The 16,258-nt window shown below is 36.9% G+C and overlaps 1 protein-coding gene across 1 annotated transcript in view; it reads left to right on the plus strand.

Moving 5' to 3' along the window:
* SLC1A3 (solute carrier family 1 member 3) overlaps positions 1-16,258 on the plus strand; it is a 58,402-nt gene that overhangs the window by 25,270 nt on the left and 16,874 nt on the right. The window contains exon 4 of the mRNA XM_048931731.1: positions 15,381-15,585. Within this exon, the coding sequence (XP_048787688.1) occupies positions 15,381-15,585 (205 nt within the window). The remainder of the gene's footprint in view (positions 1-15,380; positions 15,586-16,258) is intronic.

Below are 16,258 nucleotides of genomic sequence, written 5' to 3' on the forward strand. Positions count from 1 at the left end.
AAAATACTGTATAACCAGTCATTACATGCTGCCATTCATTTTGCATTCTCCATGGATTTCCAGTTGAGCTGATGATAGGTAATAACCTCCCATCCATAAAGGCTCTGTTTTGATTTTTTATCTTACTTCAAATGCATAACAACAGGAGTTATCTTGCTGAAAGGCAAGTTGCTGCAGAATAAAAAGCAAAAACAATTTGAAAGAACTTGTAACAATTAAAACACGTTGCTTGAGCATTGATGGACTGTGTCAAAACCACACTGACTCTTTATTAATATTTCTATGTCCATTTATTTCCTATTTCCATCAAAGGTACAAGGACTGAAAATACATTGGGGACAAATTATAATAACTTTTTTTTTTACTTTTATACAAACAGATTTATACTGGTTACAGAAATAAAAACACACTATACTTGAAAAGTAAAAACCACAACAATATCATTAAATGTAAAAGTAGCTGCACCAGATTATAAACAAGTCTCCTAAACAGTTTAGGCATTAGGACACTTAGAGCTAGCATTTTATTCATGATAGTGAAGACTGAAGCTGTAAAGAACACTGTTTTCAGTAGTGAATTACTGCGATAAAATTGCAGATGAATGGTGCCGAGTGCAATGTAATACACCTGGGAAAGGCAACCATACTACAGCTATACTACACCTAATCATTTGTTCTTAATTGGCCATTAGTATACAGGAAAGAATTTTCAAACTTGCCATGAACAGTATGAAGCAAATGACAATGCTTACCAGTGGTATACAGTTCAGTGAAATACAAGCAGGGATTAAACAGACTACAACTTTTTGGCTTGGAAAAGATAAAACGGGTGGACGATTGCCATAAAACTCTACAGAAATTATAATCATTTTCAGAGGCTTAAAAGGAGTACTTATTATATCTTATAATGACTTTTCATAATAAAGGAAAAGTGAGGTGTTTAATTAAATCGATTGGGAGCACATTATAATAATGCTCTTTTTCATACCATGCAGAATTAAATTGTGCTCCACACTGACACAAGCCATTCAACCATTTTGAAACAAAGCTGGAGAGCTCAGAGATGTAGTCATTGTTGACTATTAACCCTGCAGCTTTTGTTTTCCTACTTCTTTCACCTCATTACCTGTGGCTTGAACACTGTGATCTGAATCCCCAGTTCTTATGCATGAATATAACACAGCTCCAACATGTTTACTTCCTTGTTAGTTTGCCTCTTCTTTAACAGAGATAACAGAGATTAACAAAGATGATTGCTACAACCACTCATGAAGACCAGAAACATTTAAACAGTCAAGAACGTTCCTTTAATCAATAATGTTTCTGGGGGTGCATTTTGGGGACACAGGAACACTACTGGGAGTACTTGCACACCAGGACGAGTAACATATATCATCCTTTCACCAGAGTTATAAAATCTGACAGACACAAATTACTTCCTGAATCACTGCATTAGCTGCTCAGATCATTGCAGAAAGACCCACTGCAAGCTAAGTCCTTTGTGCATTAGCAGAAGGTTTTCAGCTCTCAGGAAACTGTAATGCAATCATCATGCTTTCTACCATTGTTTTCACTCCTTATTTTTCTTTTTCAGTGCATTGATAGTGAGCAATTCTTGATCTTTAATGAATTATTTTGATTAAATTCTCAAATGTAATTTCTGGATCTGTTATATGGTGATCTTCAAGCATATCTATCTGTTATAAAATTCTCTAAGAGAGGATGATCTTTACTGGAGGCAGTTATTGTCTTTTGATAGCACTGCTGGATGTCCCACCTGAATTCTGAGCAACTGCGAACTCTGGATATCACTATTTACCATAGGAACTACAAGACTCAAACCATGGGTCTGGCTTCCAGTAAAGTATTTGATTTTCTGGAAGATGAGGATGATTGCTCTGTTAGTAGTTTATCATTCACTGGTGTTGGAGAGTGAGTAAGGAAAAAACAGAGAAACTCAGAACAGAAATTTCTAACTGAGGAAATATTTTTTGAGATTAAACAGACAGCAACATCTGGGATTTGAGCCTTGTGGAGCAGATTATGTGTCCTCTTCAATTCCTTCCACCCAGGTGCTCCTATTTCTGCACATTTTTTCTTTACTTTTTCTTTATTGCTGCAATGTGTATATTCTGCAGTCTGCAATTCAGCTCTTTAGAAATGAAAGCAACAAAACATAAACGGTACTGTTGCATATGGAATTAAGATCATCACAGAAGATAGCACTGCCAAGTATCTAAGAACTTGCTATTTTTTATTGCTATTGTTGCTAGGAATATCTTTCCAGTTGCCTCATAGCTCCTTTTCATAGCAGATAACTTTTTGCAGATATGTGAAACAGAGTGTGATATTTTTTCCTTATTCATCTGTTGAAATGTTGTCACCAGATGTGACTGAGGCAGGCATGAACACAGTTAAATGTTTTCTTAAACATGGAGTCTCCTTACAGAACTGTCAGCCTGTTTTAATTGGGTGGAAGGTCTCGTGACGTCAATTTTTCAGGCTCACAGACTGATCTGGTTTTCTTCACATCAGTCAATCCAGTGTGCAACTCAGTGTTGTTGCACTGCTCAAGCTTTATGCAGAACTCACACATCATTCCATCAATCCCAGAAATCACTATTTTGGTTTGATTTGGTTTGGTTTGTTAGTTGGTTTAATTTTGGTCACAGTTCTTTCTAGGTAGTGTTAGATTTGGGTAGTTCTGGCCATATTCTGCAACTTCTCTGCACTGCATCAGTCAGGAACCACTCTGATGACACTTTTCCCCATTCACACAGTGTCTTTCTCCTTTTATTCTCTAGATGTCTCGGATCTTGCCCAGGTTTGACTAAGTACAGTGAGATCACTGATACACAGTGATACAGCAGTGTCAATTACATTCACCTTAAAGCCTCATCGGCCTGCCTCTGGAAGGTAGCAAGTACCATTTGAATTCCAGAAGTGGAGAAAAAGAAATTCTTGTAGGCCATTGATAGTTCTCATAGCTAGCTAGCTTTTCTCAGAGCTTCCCAGGTTAGCACTGGTGGTACGTTTAGCTTTTCTCTTCTCAGCAGAGAGTTTGTCAGTGCAAGACATAGTCCTGCCCTCTGGAAGGAGGACATGTACAGTTCATGCAAACATGGACCCCTCCAAGTTTGGTACAAGTATTGGAACAGGGAAGATTTGTATTTAACTCTCACTTGCTTCTGCTGAGAAAACACTTGTGTTTTGCAAAATGGTAAGAGAAGCTGCTGGGACTGTAAACTCTTAAATCTTGATTACTCGGCAAACCAGATAAAAATGTCCAATGTATTTCTTCTGTAGATATTTTCTTGAAGAGACTTTTTACTCCACAGGAGTCTGTCAAAACTAGCTATACAAATGATGGCCTACAAAGGGAAGTAAAAATTATTAGGGCACAGAAAGATTTGTGAAGAAAAACAAAAGAAGTTTATTTATGTTGCCATATGGGAAGTCAGAAGATAAAATCTCTTACAGTTTTGAACAATTGAATAGCAATTCAATTTTAATTCTGAGTATGAATATGGGAATAAAGAAAACTATAGAGCATTCAACTCCAGCATCCCTAGAAGCATTCAGGTCTTAATGTCATTTTTAAAAACTCATCTTTTATGGAAATGAAATATCTAAGCAAATTAATCTATATGTGAAGAAAAACTCAAAAGTATATTCTGACCATATTTCAAAAACTCAGCACTCAGACAACAAAAGCACTTGATTTATAAAATGTCCATTTTTAAGTTATTCCAGTATTTGGGGAGCATGAGTTGTAACTCCTGTGTAGTTAAGAGTTACTGATTCTAGTATAGTTCTTTAGCCAGTATTAATGTACACTACTTCATTGAAGTGTTTGAATGACCTCATGGATCATTAGTTGTGAATTTGCCTCAGATCAGTGTGTTTTCAGGATCAGGTTTTCAGTAACCCAGAATTTACATTTCATCAGATAACTGCGCCTTTTTGTCTTCAGATAATTGTGTCAATAGCTCTTTACTGCTGGTTGATAAGGAAAAGAAAAAATACAGCATAGTACTGTAAGTACTGTAATTGCACTAGAATTAATATGCTCCCTTCATAAACAACTCTCACTACTTGTATGCTAAGCTAAATGCTTACTTTATTCTGACATTCACCACCCACTTCTAACTTAGATTTGAATATTTGATAATATCAGAGATTCTTCAGTGAAAATAGTTCCTTTTTAGAGCTAGAAACACAAGTTTTGATCAAGAATTCACTTTATGAATGGCTGTTTCATCAGTGAATACATTCTTGCACTGAAAATCAGCCTTGTCCTGTATTTACAACCACAGTACATTTTAACTCTCAAAATCTAGTTTAAAAAAAAAACAAAAAAGCTCAAGAATGTTAGCTTACTAAGCCTGCTGATGCCTCAAGACTAATGAATTTGTGCAAAGAACCTGCATCCATAAAGAAAATAAAGTTTTCAAATTCAAGATAGGATGTTTAATAGTTCCTTAAAAGTAAACAGGATCCTGTAGAGCATCACAGTCCAAAAATAACAGTAAGCTAAAAGAAACAAACAAACAAACAAACAAACAAAAACCCTTCTCTTTCATCTGTTTAGTTTTAAAACAGCTGATAGTTTCTCTGGTACCCTAAGCCTCTCATAGAAATTCATATTCTTAGTTCTGCCTGCAAACAGATGATGCCCAGATGGCAACTGTACAGCACTTGATTCATAGAAGCCAGAACCCTTTTTCAGCCCTATTTAGTACTATAAGATCCCAGAAAAGAGATGAATAATACTATTAAAAAGTACTCATTGGTACTGTCAGGCATTCCAGAGGAAGTCTCCACTTCTTTCCAGTGCCTCCTACAAGTCTGTAAGGTGGAGAAAGACAAAGCAAAATATGTACAGCTTTGATGTTGCAAGGCTGTAACTGAATCAGTGACCCAGAGTTCAAGAGGTCAGTGAAACAAAGGAGAGAAGAGAAGGAAAACAAAACTCTGTTCACATGAAACTCCAACTCCACACTTTCATAACAAGTTCTCAGAACAGCCTTAACATCATTACTGAACTATGAAAAAAAGTCCAAAGTATAAAGGCAATTTGAAGCGTAATTGAACTGTTAAATTCACAAATAAGATGCTAGTTTTCTCTCTGTCTTTTACCCATTAAATTCTTGGGGTAGATTTAAATTAAATCATTAGTTATTATTGTCCTACAGTCCCATAGTCTGTGAAAAGAAAGGCAAAATGCTCATGATCTCATGAATTAGAATGTTCTTATTTATTATTAAGAGATTACCTGACGGATTAGAGATGATATTTTAAATGCCTGCTATCTCATAAATTTGAAAATGTTACACCATTTTTTTTCCAATACGTTTACGTTAGGAATTCCTAACTCTGTTATACATGATTAGAGAACTCTCAGGATGTTTTGTAGATTCATTATTAATAGATGATTCTAGTTCACACATTTTTAAAATGTTATATGCAGAATTTTTATTAACTAATCCAAGTTACTTTGATTCTTTGGAAAAAGATGAGCTAAAAATACTCTAGATTGTCTAATTAGTTTCTGTTCTGCAGTTTCTAATGCAAAACATGCTGTAGATTAATGGAAGAGACAGCAAGGACCAAATATGTATTTCTTTTTAACATGGATAGATAACACTATTTAATAGTGCACATTATTTGTATTACAAAACGGATAGATCCCCCACTGCATAGGTACTGCCTCAAAGTCACTATGGTTTTGGTGGCAATGTCTTTCAGGACAAAGTTCCCCAAGCTGAGAAGGGGTTTTATCTAAGCTGCTGACTTGAATACTGTAGATTAACAATTAAGATATTTTTCTACTGGTTCAGAGAATGGGGTAGCAACAGCAGCATGGAGCACCATTTAAGTTGAGTTATGGTACTTCAAGTGAATGCAGATAATGCTACAACTTGGAAGAGATTAAAATTATAAATGAGGTGTGAGAAGAGAAGAATCAGGGAGCAAAGTGAAGGCCCGTCAAGAATGGCTGAAGAAAACATACATAATATTGGAAAGAAAAAAACCCAACACAACAGCAAAAACAGAAAAAAAAAACATGCCTGGCAAACAGAAAGGAATGTAATAAATGAAAAAGATTACAAGAACATGTAAACACCAGCAGGATCTGTGTAACATGAACAAAAAAGAAAGCAACAGCTCCGTGAGCAACTCAGAGAAATGGAAGATAAATAGGTAAAACTGCAAATAAATGAATTGCTAGCTTGAAAGCAAACAGAAAACGTATCACTTTCAGGCTGGACAGAGATGAACTAATTGGTGTTATTTTCTTTGATAAGATTTCTTAAGAATAATACAGTGTGGCTTGATTATTAAGAAACGGGTAAATAGTAGCTACTGCAACAACAAAAAAATATGCAGGATTCTTTAATGAGTGGGCTGTTGCTGCAGTAACCTCAGATTACTCCAAAATATCAAGTCTTATTTACACATCTACAGGCAATGTCACATAATTATGAAAGTTACCTCAACATTGCTGAATTAGCAAAGATACCTTATGGTTTTAAAAACTGTGCTAAAATTAAATAGAAGGAGAAACCCAGTGGCCGGGTCAGTACCATATGCCTTAGAAACACACTGCTGATAGTTCAAATCTCAGTTAATACCATCCATCTTAGCAAAACTCCTTTCTAAATCATGGCTGCAGCATGAACTTAGCCAGTTTCAGACCCCAGTGGACAATCATTCAAATAAAAGACAGTACCAATGCAATGGAGTATTGTTGAATATTTGAGTAAAGAAGCCAAGAGTTGGTTTTGGCCAATAATGCTGGATCACATCTTCGGTGAGTAGATGATGCCTCTAGCATAGAGCTATTACCAATCACAAATTGGTAGAATCCTATACACCAAATCCAGCCCCATTTTGTACGAAAACATACATGTATTTAATATCTTGCCCCTCTCACTAAAGTTCATTTCATTTTTTCAGCAATTCAACAGAAGTGTCTCTACAGATATCTATTACATATTGAAGATGGAAAAGCAAATGTATTTTTGTAAGACTGCAACACTATTTACTGTTCCTTTAGGTGTATCTTCAGTCTTGTACCTCTGTGCTGAAGTATGTCATACTGAGAAAAATTCTCAGTAGCAGCTAAAGTTGATCAGGAGTGCATTAGTAACAGTAAATTGTTTACAGCTTCATCATGTGGTATGCAGCAACCGTACATTTGTAGGATATTGCTTAATAAGTTCTGTACGTAATAAAAACTTGTCTTTGAAGGGCTCCAGGCACAGTTTGCCAAAACTCAGACCTGCATTTTAGCAGATTAAATGCTTCCACATGTATTTTGAGATACAGTTTTTATGGATCACTAAGTAATGTGCTTAGCATCATTCAGAAGGGAAAGGCATCCTTGTAAGTGGCATTTTGCCAGAACACATCACAGTTTGTATTTAAAGTAGATATTTTTTGGCAACATGATCAGATTAAGTGAGAAGTGGTATTTTCATCCTTGGGGAACAGAGTAGAGGTCTGTTGCTATAAAGGTGGTAGTTACTGGTGTATTTACTTCAGTCTTGTAACAATACGTCCTGATCAACCTGACATAACTTACCATATTACATTATGTTTTTCCTCAAGCAAATTCTATGTGCTTATTGTTTTACTCATGATACAGAAAATGAGCAGCTTCATGCACAACAGAAAAATCTAATTTTCAGGGAAATTTGGTCAAAATATCTGGACCTGAAATTATGTCTTTTTAGAATCGCACTGTGCAGGTAGTAGCAGTGTTTTGTTACCAAAAAAATGTGAACTACTATTTTCTGTGTTCCTGAGTCTCTGATTCTTGGCTTGAATACAGTCAGTCCTTTGTACTGTGTTATTACAATGAGGTAACCAAAGAAAGAGAGTCTTGGTTTGAGACTGTCAGCTGTTACTAATCACTGCTCCATGGCTTGCTGTGAATCCCTGCTTACTTCTCCCTCCTGCTCTGCTTAGCACACATAAAGAAGATAAATTACTCCCTAGTTTCCCTTCAAAAAGCATATTGTTTGGCACATTCCAATACTGTGAGCAAAAGATGGAATAATGTGAAGAGTTAAATGGGCATCTAAACAGGCCCACAGCAGGCTTCTTCTGAGGCAGATGTGAGTTTCAGGAAATGTCCTTCTCTAAACAAATTCTGATATCTTGAAACCCCGGACGGTAAATCAGTGGCAGTCTTCAGGATAGTACAGAATATTCCCACAAGAGGTTTTCTTCACTAATACACATACCACTGATGTACAGTAAATGCAGTATTTCAGTACTAGTTATGTATTTTGTTTTAGTGGAGGCTGTGATACATTGATGTCTATGTATCATTTAGCAACAACCTTGCTAAACAAGTCTTGGGAGGACCTTGATTTCCCTGCCTTCAATGACTAGCACTGTCTGAAGACTTTTAAAGAAGGAAAATGAAGTTATTTGTGTAGTATTTGTGAAAAAATTCTGTGAAAACCACCTCAGTAAGAGCAGTGAAAGACTGGAATAACCTGCCATGAAGACAGCTAAAGTAAAAATAGCAACTGATCTGAACTTTAAACTAAATTAAATTCTGACCAAGACATTACAGTGTATTTGCCAGCTATATCAGAGCACTATGCTTGATGTCCCAGGAAATAGTTTTCACCAATGACAGTTTACTGTCATTTTTCGAAAAGACAAGATAACAATTTAAGCAGCTGCAGTGAAATTAAGCATTGTGTCATTCTGTTAAAATGAATGTATTACACAGAAGCAGCATTATCAACAAAATTGACATTAACAATTGACAACAAAAATTTTTCATTATTCATGGTTAAGTGAAAGGTACAGATCCTGCAAAGCCACTGGAGTTTGCTTGAGCTTCTATAATGCACAGCAAGTTATGTTCTGTCAGTTTCTCATTGTGGTTTCTCAAGCATACTCCTAGTAATGATGTAACTGTTGCTAGAAGAGCAAGGAGGACGAAGGCCAATAAACCATGGTCAGTTAGTAACCATTTTCCCTTGACAAATGTTAGAAAGGTAAGGAGGACATTTGCAGCTTGCAACACGTTATACCTATTTGCTAGAATATTTTTGTACTGTCTCTGTCAAGGGGCATTGGACTAACAGGAAGAGATGTTTGATTTGCATCACTGTGTTACTGCCTGTGCAAGAGCTTCCAGAATCATGGGGAATCAGTGGTCACTGATTGGTATCCAGTGCCCACATTCAGATATAATTCAAAGCAACTGTTGTATGAATACCAGCAATAAGTATGCATGGTGTGGTTAGGTTTGCATTGTATACAACATTTCTCCTTGCTGCGGTGATGAAGAATCCACAGAAAAAGGCACACTGTTTTACGTTAATGCTTATGTGGACTCATCATGCTTTCAAAATCCACCTTCCTGTTAAGGTCCATGATTTCTCTGATTCATTCATGCAGTGGTATTTCTTATTGAATGTAGCAAGAATATTTTTATATCTTCAGAATGGCTTATTTTGATGTTGATTTTTTCTATAGTACTATAGAACTATATCATGTAGGCCAGGCTCTCCAGAGCTGTGCTGAGCCCAGGTGTTCTTTTCCACACCTTTGTTCGCTTGACCTCATCCAACTGGTGTCAGTTGTGTTCTGCAAAGTGGTGAGAGCAGAGCCAGCTGAAAGATAAGCAGGGCAAAGTGAGGAACTCTGAATGTGCTTCAGCAGCACTGCCACCACAAGCAAAAGATGCAGTCCAATAGTACAGCCAACACAAAGCAAAGGAAAACTGCTGCCAAATAGGCTGTCTTCTCCCAGACATGCCGTCCTTCTGCTTCCTTTGTACCAGGTCTGGTGTTTGTCTGATACCATCCTGAGATGATTCAGAACAACAAATTGACAGAAAAACTAATTCTACAAAGAACAAAGTAAATAGCTTTCTGGTGGCAAGGAATGGGGCTGAATTACAAAGCTGTGGGGCATGTTTGGTCCTTCAGGGGCCCCTGTTGGCCACTTAATTGGCTCATTAAATTGCATTACTGCATCCCTGCCATGGTTTTCTTTATTCATTTTGGCTTAATCACAGTCACGTAACTTTGGATCAAGCATAATTGCTGACTTTCCTGAGAGATTTGTCAAACTGTCTTAATGGACAAGGCAAAAATATAAAAGCATACAATTTTCTTATTTCAATTTCCATATTCATGTAAGAATAAACTATACTGAGATCTGGGGGCAGTTTGCTCTGTTGGTTCTTCTAAAAAAGGCAGACACAGCTGTATTTCAGACTTGAATTTTATGTGTCTTCAGGAGGAAATTAGTTGTATTAATTTAATATTAATTAATTTTACCACTGCTTATAATTCCTTGAAAGTGTTACATCACTTTTTTTTCTTTTCAATTTTATTTTCTTACCAGAAGAAATAACCTGGAGCTTGGACTAATGTGGGGCCTGATCTTGCACAGGACTCAGGTGTCAAATATTGATTTTCCTTACCTGGGAACACTTGGCAGTTATCAGAATAAAGCTTCAAACTTAATCTTGTTAATTAAAGTCAGGCAATACTCCCACTGTCTTTACCCAACTAATGCTCTTCCTTTTTCTTAGAATTTTTCTGTTAGAATATTTCACCATGAGCTTACACAGCCTTATTCATTTCCACAAATCCTCATCAACATACACAAAAGGGATTGTTCTCATGGTCTCACACTGAGAGTTTACTCATCACATAGTGCTTAGTAGATGTAGGGGGTCGGGAGTAGTCCTTTTAAGACTGCTTCATTAGGAGAGTGAAAGGCAACCTAAAAGAAACAAAATTAGGGCAACACTCCTGAATCAACAGTTGCCATTATTGCTGTTCCACCATAAGAGTCTTTAATAAGCAACTGCGATTTCCTAATGAAGAGACTCTAAAAAATAAACAGGAAAATAATTAACAGTGAAAAGATGTTCTGTTCATAATGTTCTGTATTTAAAAACTCAGTTTGAAACATGCAAGGGATATTTATATAAAAATCTACATTAGCAAGAAAGTGCTATTAATTCAGTTCCAATAATTGATATTAAGAAAAAAAATTGAAACAATCTTAGAAATCTCCCTTTTTTATTTGCCTTGGTGAATATTTATGAGGACCAGGCAGTACAGTTGCCTGTACACGTCCATTCAGAGTTGATTATTTTATGTTTAAAATCTTTATCATACTGAGTGACAAATATTTTTAAAGTAACCAAAATTTAAATCTATTCTGGGCAACGTGATAGATTCTATTATACAAAACACGAGAATTATGATGTAGGAAAGCAAATACACAAAATCTATTTTTTCCAAAAGTTCTAAAGGACAACAAAAGGCTTTCAGAAACAGAGACTTTTTGTATGAAAAGTAGTAGCTGTTCATTTTATTTTTTTCATACTAAGGATATACATATGCATACAAGTGTACATCTAACAAATGATAAAATCACTGAAGGCTTTAGGGCCACTCCTATGCAGTGACTGTTTTTTTAAGAGAAGCAAAATGGGTCTTGTTAGCTGCCCTGTTCTTCAGTGGTGCACTGCTTACTCTTGGAACATCTTGGGATCAGTATGCGTAAAAACAAAAATATCCCATTTGAAACTGTTAATTGGGGCTTTGTTTCAACAAATATAGTAATTAACATTAGGGACAAATTTAAATTCAAGTATACTTTGCTGATTGGGGATTTATGTGCAGAAATAAGACCTCAGTCATACCAGCTGCTGACCAGTTATCATTGAGGTGAATATAAATACTCTTTATTAAACAAGACAGACAAAACCAAACCCAAAACAACAATAAAAACCAGCACCAAGTAACCAACAAACAGCAACAACAAAACAAATCAGGTAGAAACTCTAAAGTACTGTAACAAGAAAAGTAGGTATGGGCTTAAACTCAATTCTCAGTTACATAGCACAAACTTATGATTTTAGGGTTAGAGTTAGGGCTAGGATTAGGGTTAGGGTTGCACCAGTTACAGGGAGGAAGTGCTCTGAAGTTGGACTTCTTAGCACAGGCTCTGATTTTTGGCGTGTAGAACAATTTCTTGGAATTCCTTTCAGTAAGCAGCTCCAAAGTAACTGATTTAAATATTATCTATAGAGAATATGATCAGCATGTTTTATCTTTGATTTTCCTGAGGGATACAGTATTTTGACTGTGTTAGTGTGCCCTAGTAAATTACAAGAGTACAGATAGACTACAAACAGTTTGCTTGCAATGTAGAGAAAATTGATATCAATTGAAGAACCTCCAGATCCATAAATTTTAGAACTCTTTTTAATTTAAACTCACAAGTATAATGAATATTGAATTGAAAGAAAAGTAGTAGTAGTAGAGTAGCTATTCAAGAAAATTGCTACATGATCAGCTCATGCTAATTTGGAGAACCACAATTCAGTTAGGCAAACAATCAGAGCAGTCAGATTAACAAGTTAAATTTAACAAATTGTCCTAACTAGATTTTTCTTCCTTTTTCCTCCACTGTTTCTCTCTTTTTCCTTCTTTTGAAGTTACCCCACTTACTTGCTTTCATTGCGTTTCCTACATCCCCTAATACCTTTGTTAAATAACAGCACAGTGCTTTGCTTTTTGTCCTGACACTCCGGAGAACTCTGCAACATTTTTATTTCACTCACAGTGTGACTGATTTGCACCTTATTTCTCAAGAGGGGAAAAAAGTGAGTGAAGAGAGAGGACAGGCAGGGGTTTGGGTTTGTTTGCAGTTCTGTAGACATACTCCAGCCCCCTTCTCTCTTGCTCACCCTTCATCTCCACCAACACTTAAAAAATTGTTCCTATTCACACTCTGCGCGCGCGCACGCTAGGAGGAATTACGGGCACAGTGCTTGAGGTTGCCCTGACAACTTCAAGGCATCCCTGTGCGTGGGGACCAGCAGCCCAGCAGAGTTTCCCAGGCCCCTTGGGGAAGGGGAAGGAGGAAAAGAGAGGAGGTTGCAGGGTGCAGGAGCCAGCAGCCACGGGGAGGGGAGCAGCAGCAGGATGAAAGGGGCACATACATCTCCAGTGACACAATGGGAGTTTTTCTGGCTGGCTATGAAAGGACACACTGAGGGTACAATGGTCTGTGACACATGAAAGCTTTGGAGCAAACTTTATTGCTTCTCCATTAAGAACACTTCCAGAGACCCATTCAGCTCTAAGAAATCTTGTCAACATCTTAAAATATAAAGAAAACAAAAACCTTCATTTTCTCATGTTCCAAAACAGATTTTCAATATTTTTTTAGATGTTGGTGTCCTGGAAGCTTTTGAAGCTTTAGCCCTGGCAGGTACTGGGTGTTCCTCTTCAGGTTCCCATTAACTCCAGCCTGAGGGAAAGCTGCCCAGCAGCACACAGTAAGGGTTCTCTGAGACATGTGCTTGCTTCCTCCTCATATAGCTTTTCTTCACACGTGTGCCTGCCATCCCTCTGCTGTGAATGCTTCCTGCTATACACACCATCAGCAGTTAGAGCCTAAGAAGAGAGGAATTACTGTCCCCTACTTTCAGGCTAAGTCATTCATATGATAAGCAACAGCAGAAATGAGACTAAGTAACCTAAAATAAGGGGCCATGTAGTCACAGCCAGAGTGCACAGTAGGAAGCCAAGATGGAAAGCAGCTTACAAAGGAAAGAGCGCAACTCTTGCTCCCTGACATATCAGGTTCACATGGTTCACCACTTGATCTTACTGACCCATCAGTAAGCCTAGCTATAGAATTTATTTCCTGTTCACCAAAATAAGAGGACTATCAGCATTTGCCATTTTCCTCACCAAATTTCAAAACTTACAAATGTAAAGTTACCACAAATACTATCATCCACTTTTGCTGACAGGGAAGCTGAGCAGAGAAATAAAGGACTGAGGACTTCAGAAGCTGAATTTCTGTTACCAGTTTCTTACTGTGTTTGTACCTTTCAGTCTTCTACTAGATTGTCAATGGGAGATATAAATCAAGCAATTATGGGTGCAAATCATTTTGTCAGTATGAATCTTACTGGGCGTAATGGCTTCTGCTATTACATGGCAAGCTCTGTCTGATATGAAAAGGAATGAAATATGTGTTTTATAGTTTTATAGTCTGAAGATTTGACCAGAGCCTATAATGCAGTCTTGACTTCACTTAAAACATTGACTCTCGGAAGGGATCTCACTGCAACTCTGGTAGCACATATTTCCTCATTTAAGAGGTATAGAGAAGTAATATAATATATCTAGTGATGCTATGAGAAAATGTTTGGTTTTGCCAGTTCATGATTCTGATTTCATGTTTCTGCACTATTTATATTCAGAGTCCTTTTGTCTTTTTAAATGTTTTCTCCTCTTGTATAGGTAACTTACATTGTATTCTAAATGTTCAAGAATGGCACCTAAATCTGCAGGTGGACAGTCAGCAAAGTTTGAATCCGATAATGCTTTATAGGAGTCTGTTGAAGAAGATTCTTTCATAATGTCTTTCTTCATCCTGCAGTATCAAAGCACTATTCCAAAAACCATTAGCACTGTTGTGGAACAGGTGGTGGAACCATGCAGATGGAGTTTGGGAAAGTTACTGACTACTTGAAATTTTAAAGAGAAAGCACCAAGAGACATTTAAGGGACAAAAACAGTACCTGCACCCATTAGGAAAGAGAAAGATCTTTTTTCTGACAATGGTCATGAGACACTTTTCAGAGGTTGTGAGCACATTCGTTTAACAGCCACAGTGCAGCCCTGTTGGTGCAGTCTGGAGAACAAATACTTCAACAGATGCCATACTGAGCACTCTAGCATTGACTATAGATCAGACACATTAAGACAAGCCAAGAATTAGGATTAATGTTGAAAGTTTTGAAAAGCTTATAAAGGACTCTAACTGCTTATTCATAAAATAGTGAGGATTTTCTGAAGCAAGCTAACAGCATTCGAGCTATTTTAAATTCCCAGGGCTTGGAACAGAGGTAAACTCAGGTCATTCACTAACAATTGGAGAAAACTCACATTAGTTGTAGCAACATTATCAACATTCCTTGAGTACTTTCTTATTTCTTACCATTACATGTTAGGTGCAGAACATTTCTAAGGCACATTTTTCAAATTATGGTCACTGCACTGATGAAAATTTAAGTATCGGCTCATTGGAATAAGGGAGTGCCATACTGCTTCACAATGATAATATTTGCCTTCAACAGGTGATAAGCACATAAAACTGTAACTCTTATGATAGAAACTGTGATAGCAAGCAAGGTATGATAAATGAAAACATTGGTAGTGTGAGCTACAAAAAAAGGCCAACTTCCATTGGATAGCTTTCTTTGTACTGGTCCACAAAACTCTTCCCACAAACCTATGTGCATTATGCTGAATATATAGTCATTACTCATGAGGTGAATGTGCTTGTGCTTAAATCTACTAGGAATTGCTGCCCTGGACAGTAAAGCATCAGGAAAGATGGGAGTCCGAGCAGTAGTCTACTACATGAGTACTACAATCATTGCTGTACTGATTGGTATAATCATTGTGGTCATCATCCACCCCGGGAAAGGTACAAAAGAAAACATGCACAGAGAAGGCAAAATTGTGCAAGTGACAGCAGCAGATGCCTTTCTTGATTTAATCAGGTATGGCTATGATATTGCATATTTTCTGTTCCAATGACAATAGTGATATCTGGATTCACAGGAGATGTATAGTGAATAAACTTAGATAGTGACTATATAAACTAGCTACATTTCTTTCAACTATGCCGTACTGATATCTCTAACACTTACAATGCTACAATGCATAGTTCTATATTTCAATCAGGCTGTTTCAAGGGAAGAAGCTGCTTCTAATACTCAAAGAAAGAAAGATTCTTTGACATACAAAATAAAGATTTCTGTTCTGCTATCTGCATGGGTCTTTTCCTCTCCTTCCATATCCAAGAATCCTTATTACCAAATTCCTCTGCTTTCTTTACTTCCAACCTTCAAGAATTTTCACATTTCACTTGGAGCCCTGATTTAGCTATTCTTCAATGCCAATCTGGGTTTGTCTACTCAACCTTTTTAAATTGTATGGATGGGAAATAAATTCCAGGAACACGCAAAATGAATGTTTGAAATAGAGGGGCACAAATAGAAAATCTTGTTTCATTGCTCAGAGACTCTGCAATACCTCTTTTCTAGAGTTAATATGTCATAGATGTATTCCAGGAAGTAGGGAAACTGAGGTTTTGAACTCAGGAGCTTTTCCACAGGTAAAGCCATCAAAATTTTGTGTTCCACTAACCCATTTGGAGAAGCCAGAGACATG

This window comes from Lagopus muta, chromosome Z (genome assembly GCF_023343835.1).
Source record: "Lagopus muta isolate bLagMut1 chromosome Z, bLagMut1 primary, whole genome shotgun sequence".
Lineage (NCBI taxonomy): Eukaryota > Metazoa > Chordata > Aves > Galliformes > Phasianidae > Lagopus > Lagopus muta.